Raw genomic sequence first — 8,871 nt, 5'->3', positions numbered from 1 at the left:
CCCGTTAGCTTCCCCGGATCCTCGAACCAAGCATCCTCAGGATCTGGCCTCCACCCCACCACCAGGCCCAATGACCACCTCAGTCTCCTCCCTAACTGCCTCCCAGCCACCAGAACCTTCCCTTCTCCTAGAACGCCCTTCACCCGAGCGACCTGCGCTTTTCCTTCACCCACCACACCCCCCTGATCCTCTGGCCTTCTCTCCGCCTCCTCCAAATGGCTTCACTGCTCCTCGCCTGCGGGACTCCACTCTGATAACTCCATTTCACCGTGACTCAGGGGCACTTCCACTGGGCACCGTCCCTCAAGATCGTCTCCACATGAGGATTTGGCAGCTTCTGTCCCAGCCATCTTAGGCCCTGGCGGCTCAAACAGTCAAGTTTCTGCCTTCTCCTGGTGGCAGGAGACTACCAGAACCTGGTGCGTCTTCAACTCCTCAGTCCAGAAAGATCATCTTTCCCGCCAAAGGGAGACTACAATGTCCCCACTGCTTTTCCTGGACCAGCCCCTGTCCCATGTGGGGCCTGAATCCCAACCCTTTATTTCATCCACACCCCAATTCCGGCCAACACCTATGGCTCAGGCCGAGGCTCAGGCCTATCTTCAATCGTCTTTCCCAGTCCTATCTCCTGCTTTTCCATCCCCGATCAAGAACACTGGAGTAGCCTGCCCTGAGTCGCAGAATAAAGTGCAAGCTCTCTCCCTACCTGAAACTCAACACCCTGAATGGCCTTTGTTGAGGAAACAACCAGAAGATGGGTTGGCTTTACCCTCTAGCGTCCAAGAATCTCAGGACGTCTTTAGTGTCTCCATGCCTAACCTTCCCCAGGAAAGACTGACATCCATTCTGCCTGAGAACTTTCCAGTCAGTCCTGAACTCCGGAGACAACTGGAGCAACACATGGGGCAACCTGGAAGGATCCAAGAGTCTCTGGATCTGATGCAGCTTCGGGATAAATCGCCAGGGACAAGTCAGGCCAAGGGCAAACCCAGGCCCTGGCAGTCCTCCACGTCCACAGGCGAAAGCAGCAAGGAGGCACAGAAGGTGAAGTTCCAGCTAGAGAGGGACCTGTGCCCACATCTGGGGCAAATTCTGGGTGAGACCCCACAACATCTATCCAGGGGCATGGAAAGCTTCCCAGGGAAGGTTCTGGGGGCGACATCTGAGGAGTCAGAAAGGAACTTGAGGAAGCCCTTGAGGAGTGCTCGGGAAGTGATTTATTAAGACACACAGACAGGAATCATATACGACACATCCTGAAAACCCACATGGGCAGGAAGTTGGGCCAGACCAACGAGGGCTTGATCCCTGTGAGAGTGCGTCGATCCTGACTTGCTGTCAACCAGGCTTTTCCCATGTCCAACACCCACGTGAAAACCAGCAATCTAGCAGCCCCAGAAAGTGGGAAAGCCTGTGTGAACACAGCGCAGGAGCTTTCCTTCCTTGAGCCGTGCACTCAGCAGGTGCTGGGAGCCCATATAGTGAGGCTTTGGGCCAAACACAGGTGGGGTCTACCCCTCAGGGTCCTCAAGCCCATTCAGTGCTTTAAACTGGAAAAGGTTTCATCCTTGTCCCTTATACCGCTTGCCGGTCCCTCCTCAGCCACCTGTGAATCTGGGGCTGGCTCAAAAGTTGAGGTGGACACATTCCTTAGAAAGCCACCAATGACAAGCCTGAGAAAGCAGGTGCTGACCAAAGCATCTGTTCACATGACAGAGAGTCTTCGGGCCTCCTCACCTGCATCCCACCTGCCCCACGAGGGATCCCATCTTGGAATGGTCATGGGCCCTTGAAGTCTCCTCCAGCTGGACAGGAGGGCAGGTGGTCATCTAAGCCCCTCACATTCAGCCTCACAGGCAGCACCCAGCAGAGCAGGAGCTTAGGAGCCCAATCTTCAAGGGCTGGAGAGACCAGGGAGGCAGTGCCCCAACCCACAGTCCCCTTGGCAACCTGTATGCTGGCAAACCTCCAAGCCACAAGTGAGGATGTGCATGGTTTCGAGGCTCCAGGGACCAGCAAAAGCTCTCTACTCCCTAGAATGTCTGTCTCCCAAGACCCAAGAAAGCTGTGTCTTAGGGAGGAGGTTGTTAGTGAATTTGAGCCTGGAACGGCCACGACGTCAGAGACCCAGCCTCAAGTTTCTTCTGCTATTGTGCTCCTTCCAGATGGGCAAGCATCTGTTCTGCCCCATGCTTCAGAGAATTTGGCTTCTCAAGTGTCCCAGGGCCATCTCCAGAGCATGCCTACTGGGAACACGCAGGCTTCCCAGGAGCTACGTGACCTCATGGCAGCCAGAAGGAGCAACCTGGGGCACAAGGAGCCCAGGAACCCAAATTGTCAAGGCTCATGCAAGAGCCAAAGGCCGATGTTTCCCCCCCGACTCACAAGAGGGAGAACTCTAGGAAGCCCAACATAGAAAAACATGATGAAATGCTTCACGAATTGAGGACTTCTCAACTTGCCCCAGGCAAGAAGACAGAAGACATCCGTCAGAATGAAAGCGTCCAGCTACTGCCATCAAAGAAACAGCCTCCTTCAATAAGCCACTTTGGAGAAAACATCAAGCAATTTGTTCAGAGGGTTTTTTCAGAGAAAAAAAGCAAGCCAGCACCAGTCACTGCCGAGAGCCAAATACCAGTAAAAAACCAATCATGTGTGTACAGCAGCTGTGCTGAAGCTCAGCGGCTCATGACAGCAGTTGGACAGACACTGGAGGAGAAAACGTCACTTTGCCATGCGCGCCATGCCTCAAAGGTAAGTCGGCGCTAACAGCAGTTTCAAGCCCCAGTCTGTGGATTTCCCTGCAACCACAGGCACCCCTTCTACTCAGAGCACAGCAGAATGCTGAGCTATGCAGCCAGCAGCAACAAGCCACCCTCAAGAGCCAGAGTTGTCCCATCAGAGACAGGGAGATCAGAGATCAACAGACCTTGAAAAGTGTCCAGTGCAACAATGAGGGCCTTCACTGTCCCTCTTTCTGTCAGCATTTTAATCACAACTATTTAACCAGTCTTTACAATGGTCCAAAGTTTCCCTCATCTTCCTGTCTTCTTCCAAGTCCTCCAACTCTCCAACCTCTGGCTGTTAGCCACTTCTGAACCTGCTTTTACATTTTCAGCTATCTTTCTCACAGCCTGGTGATGTAGAAGGAAAAAAAGGCCATTTTCAGGGGCAAACTTCAAGAAGACTTCAGATATTTGCATTAAAAAGAAGACCAGTGTTAAGAGACAATACGATGGGGAAAAGTCATTGAAGGCATTTCATAGCTACACTTCGCAGTACTCATTTTCTGTATGATCGTAACAAAAGGGGTTTAGTTGGCTCATGGTTCTGTAGGTTGTAAAGAAAGTGTAACTTCTGCTTCTGGGAGGACTCAGGAAGCCTCCCCATCATACCAGAAGGACAAACAGCAATAAAATGTTTCATATGGCAGGAGTAGGAGCAAGACAGAGGAAAGAGATATCATACACTGTTATACAACCAGATCTCATGAGAACTCAGTATCACAAGGTCAGCATCAAGAAGAAGCTGCTTAACCATTGGTGAAGGATCAACCACCCCACTCACCTCCACCCCCAACTGTTTCCAGGCAGAAGACGGATGCAGAGGCAGAGCCTCTTGGAATACCTCTACTAGGGCAGTGCAGAAGGAACATATGGGCTTGAAGCCCCCACGCAGCAGGCCACCATCCTCCAGACCCCAGATTGATAGACCCACCAAACGCCCGCACCCTCAGTATGGAAAAGCTACAGGCACTCAACACTAGCCCAGCACATGAAAGCATCCATGAGGGATAAAGCCTGCAAAGCCACAGGTGCACTGTTCTAGTAGAGGTTTCCCATGAGCCTCTGCCTCTGCAGCAGGTTACTCCCCCTTCCTACTACCCACCACCCTACAGCCAGGCTACTCCTCCCCACCCTCCCCACCCCTTTCTCCTTACACCCCCACCCACCTCCCATCCTGATTAAATCATCTCCCACCAGGCCTCACCACCAAAATTTGGGATTACAATTCCACATGAGTTTTTCTAGTGAAACACAGCCAAACCATATTCTTCCAACCTTGACCCTTCCGAATCTCATGTCCTTCTCACAGGGTAAAATACAATCTTGCCTTTTCAAAAGTTTCCAAAAGCCTTAACTCATTCCAGCATTAACTCAACTATAAAAAGTTCAAAGTCTCTTCCGAGACAAAGGTACAGTATCTTCTGCCCGAAATTAAAATGGAGTTCTTTCCTTTCAAGGTACAATGATGGTACAGGCATTGGGTAAGCTTTCTTAATCCAAAGGGAAGAAATTTCCCAGAAAAATAATACAAATGGGACCACAGGCCCAAGGCACATCCAAAACCCAGCAGACCAGTATTCAATCTCACAGCTATAAAATTATGAAGACAACTATCAGAAGGACAGCATTAAGGAGATGGTGTTTAACCATTTGTGAAGGATCTGCCCCCACCCCCGCCTTTCACCCCCCACCCCCCCCTAATTACCCCCAATTCTCCCCACCACCCCCACCTTCCAACCTTCACTCTCCACCATGATTAAATCACCTTCCACCAGCCCCCACCTTTAACATTTCCCATTACAATTCCACATCAGTGGGACACACAGCCAAGTCATATTATTCTGCCCCTGCCCATGCAAATCTCATGTCTTTCTCACATTGCAAAATACAATGATGCCTTCCCTACAGTCCCCCAAATCTTAACTCATTCCAGCAAATGTCCAAAGCCGAAAGTTTTATCTGAGACAAGGATACAGTCCCTTCTGGCCATAAGCCTCTGAATTATAAAGCAAGTTAACTACTTCCAAGGTACAATGATTGTACAGGCAATGGGTAAGCATTCCCAGCCAATAGAAGAAAAATTGCCTGAAAGAAAAACAAACACTGATGGTACTCACAGGATACATGAACGTCCAAAACGCAGCAGGCCAGTCATTCAATCCTACAGCTCCAAAATCATCCTTTTGGAATCCTTGTCCCACACCCACGGCACAGGGGTGTGAGGGCTGGGTTCCCAAGGCCTTGGGCAGATATGCACCTGTGGGGTTGCAGTGATCAGTCCCTGCGGCTGCCCTCATGGACAGGGCTGGTGTAGAGTGCCTGTAGCTTTTCCACACAGAGGGGGTAAGCTGTTGGTGGGTCTACGAATCTGGGGTTTGGAGGATGGTGCCTCCCTGTGTGAGGGCTTCTGTCCAATACATCCATTCTTTGCTGCCTTAATAAAGGTTTCCATGAGGCTCTGCCTCTTGGAAAGGCTTCTGCCTAGACACTCAGGCTTTTCTGTACATCCTCTGGAGTCTAGACGCAGGCTCCCAAGCGTCTAGTCTCTTGCTCTGTGGACTTGCTGGCTTAACACTATGTGGAAGCCATCAAGGCTTGGCGCCATCTCTGAAGCAGTAACCCAAGCTGTACCTGTGCATCTTTCAGCCATGGCTGGAGCTGGAGCTGCAGGGATGCAGGCAGTAGTGTCCTGAGGATGCACACAGCAGGGAGGCCATGGAGCTGGCCCAGGAAACCATTTTTCTCTTCTAGGCCCCAGGGCCTGTGACAGCAAGTGTTGCTGCAAAGGTCTCTAAAATGCCTTCAAGGCCTTTTCCCCATTGACTTGGCTACTTGCACTGGGCTCTTTTTTATGCAAATACTCTAAATGTTCCCTAATTTTCCTCCTGAAAATCAGCTTTCCTTTTTGACCGTTTGGCTAGGCTGCAAATTTTTAAAATTTTTGAGCTCTGCTTCTCATTTAAATAGAAGTTGCAACTTGAGGTCATTTCTTAGGTTGCACATAAGAACACAGGCTGTTCGACGTGGACAGGACACCTCTGAAGCTATGCTGCCTACATGTTCATTCCATCAGATACATCCTAAATTATCACCCCCACGTTCATAGTTTCACAGATCTCCAGGGCAGGGTCACCATACAGCCACGTTCTTTGTTAGGCCAATCGAATGTAACTGTGGCTCCTGTTAACAGGAAATTCCTCATTTTCATCTGAGACCTTTTAAGTCTGGCCTTTGCTGTCCATCTTTCGGTCGGACTTCTGATCACAAGTATGTAACAATTCTTTTCAGTGGTCCAAACTTTTCCTCATCTTGCTGTCTTCTAAGCATTCCCAACTCTCCCAACCTCTGTCTTTTACCCACTTCTGAACCTGCTTCTACATTCTCAAGGTATCTTTGTCACAGCCTGGTAATGTGGTAAAAGAAGAAAAGTCCATTTTCAGGGGGAAAATTCGCAAAGGCTTCAGACATTTGCATGAAAAGAAGCTGAGTGTTAGTTGCCAAGACAATGGGGAAAAGGCCTTGAAGGCATTTCATAGCTCCACTTCACAGCACTAATTTTGTGTATAATTACAAAGAAAAGAGGTGCAATTGGCTCACGGTTCTGCAGGCTGTAAAGGAAGCATACTGGCTTCCACTTCTAGGAGGACTCAGGAAGCCTCCCAATCATACCAAAAGTCCAAGGGGTAAGGAGGTGCTTCATATGGCAGGAGTAGAGGCAAGACTGAGAAAGGAAAGAGGTCCCACACCCTGTTATACAACCAGATCTCATCAGAACTCCGTATCACAAGGTCAGCATCAAGAAGATGGTGCTTAACCACTGGTGAAGGATCCACCCCCCCATACCCACCTCCACCTCCTATTTCCAGGCAGAAGCCTGCTGCAGAGGCAGAGCTAGATTCATAGACCCACCAACAGCTTGCACCCTCACTGTGGAAAAGCGACAGGAACTCAACACTAGCCCAGTCCATTAGAGCAGCCGTGGGGGCTAAAACCTGCAAAGCCACAGGTGCACTGCCCTAGTACAGGTTGTCCATGAGGCTGTGCCTCTGTAGCAGGTGGCTCCCCACTCCCACTACACCCCACCCTTCCAGCACCCTACAGCCAGCCTACTCCTCCCCACCCTACCCACCTCTTTTTCCTTCCACCCCACCCACCACCCATCCATGAATAAATCACTCCCACCAGGCCCTCATCCTTCTCTCATTCTCTAATCCCTCCAAACCCTCCCAATCTTTGTTTGCTACCCACTTGGAACCTGCTTCTACTTTTTCACGTATCTCTATAGCAGGTTGGCTATGTAGTAATAACACAAAACCCGATTTAAGGGGGGAAAATTCAAGATTTCAGAAATTTGCATATAAAGAAGCCCTGTGCTAATAGCCAAGAAAAATGGAAAAAGGCCTTGAAGATATTTCACAGCTCCTCTCTGCAGTTCTAATTTTGTGTCTTATTGTAAATAAAGAGGTTTCATTGACTCGGGATTCTGCAGGCTGTGAAGGAAGCATAGTGTCTTTTGTTTCTGGGAGGAGTCAGGGAGCCTCCTAATTATACCAGAAGGCCAAGGACAATGAGTTGTCTCCTATGGCAGGAGTAGGAGGAAGACAGAGTGAGGAAAGAAGTTCCACAGCCTGTTAAAACAACCAGATCTCATGAGAACTCACTCACTATCAGGAGGACTGCATCAAGGGAATGGTGCTTTATCATTCGTGAAGGATCTTCCCACACCATTTTATGACTAAATTTTTTTCCACCTAGGCCCCACCTCTAATGTTAGGGAGTACAGTTCCACATGAGTTTTGATAGGGACATAGAGACAAACCCTATTATTCTGTTCCTGACCCCACGAACGTCATGTCCTTCTCACATTGCAAAATACAATCATGCCTTGCCAGCATGAGTCTTAACTCATTTCAGCATTAACTCAAAGTTACAAAGTCCAAAGTCTCATCTGAGTCAAGGCTACAGTCTCTTTTTCCTATGAGCCTCTGAAATAAAAAGCAAGTTCACTACTTCTAAGGTACAATGATGGTACAGGCATTGTGTAAACTTTCCATATCCAAAAGGAAGACATTTCCCAGAAAGCTTCTTATTTCTATCTGAGGCCTCCTCAGCCTGGCCTTCACTGTCCATGTTTCTGTCAGGACTTTTGTCACAACCATTTAACCAGTCTAAGATGGTCCAAACATTTTCTCATCTATCTGTCTTCTTTTGAGCCCTACAAACTCTTCCAACCTCTGTCCATTACCTAGTTCCAAAGCTGCTTCCACATTTTCAGGTATCTTTATAGCAATGCCCCAGTCCTCATTTGCCATTTTCTGTATGATTCGTTTTGAAATAGAGGTTTAATTGGCTCATGGTTCTGCAGGGTAGACAGGAAGCATAGTGGCTTCTGCTTCTGGGAAGCCTCAGAAATCTTTCAATCTTCGTGTAAGGCGAAGAGTTGTCTCACATGGCAAGAGGAAAACACACAGAGTAGGGAGGTGACATAGAGTTTTCAATGACCAGATCTCATGAGAAGTCACTCATGATTGTGAGGACAGTAGCAAGAGGATGGTGCTAAACCATTCATGAGAAATTTGCCTTCCGGATTCAATCACCTTATACCAGGATCCACCTTCAACATTAGGAAATATAATTCAACATGAGATTTGGTGGGGACACATATTCCAATTGCATCACCAATCTTGGAATATAAAGACATCCACAGCAGGCTTTATCCAGCCAGCTTCTTTGAGACTCTTCACAGGGTTTGAGGTCTACAGCATATATGCTAAAATATTCATCCTTCAAAAAGCAATAAAATAAGTGGTATCATTCTTCCAGAAATTACAATGGTAGTGTAGGCATTCATAGCATGGTTTACTTCATGTTTGCTACTCTTTCTATTCTATCACCATACTAACTGTTTCCTACACAATTCTACATTCAGCTGAGTTTCAATTGAGAACAAAACCATCTTTGTCCTACCACCAATAGCTGGCACTAGCTCTCTGCTAGTGTTATTATTCTGCTGTAGAAAGTATCCTTGAACTGGAAACTCCACAGTGGAGTATCTAGTCATTCAACACTATCAATTCCTGGGTGA

At 48.3% G+C, this 8,871-nt stretch overlaps 1 protein-coding gene across 1 annotated transcript in view; it reads left to right on the top strand.

Annotated features, from left to right (window-relative positions):
- Positions 1 to 3,098, top strand: part of LOC116472406 (putative spermatogenesis-associated protein 31C2) — a 7,542-nt gene extending 4,444 nt beyond the window's left edge. Inside the window, 5 exon segments of the mRNA XM_058442785.1 lie at positions 414 to 1,201; positions 1,204 to 1,746; positions 1,749 to 2,371; positions 2,374 to 2,860; positions 2,863 to 3,098. Coding sequence (XP_058298768.1) covers positions 414 to 1,201; positions 1,204 to 1,746; positions 1,749 to 2,371; positions 2,374 to 2,860; positions 2,863 to 3,098 — 2,677 coding nt within the window.
- Positions 3,099 to 8,871: the final 5,773 nt, after the last annotated feature.

This window comes from Hylobates moloch, unplaced genomic scaffold, assembly GCF_009828535.3.
Source record: "Hylobates moloch isolate HMO894 unplaced genomic scaffold, HMol_V3 SCAFFOLD_8, whole genome shotgun sequence".
Taxonomy (NCBI): domain Eukaryota; kingdom Metazoa; phylum Chordata; class Mammalia; order Primates; family Hylobatidae; genus Hylobates; species Hylobates moloch.
Note: the sequence above shows the minus strand (reverse complement) of the source record. Positions and strands in the feature narration are given on the sequence as shown.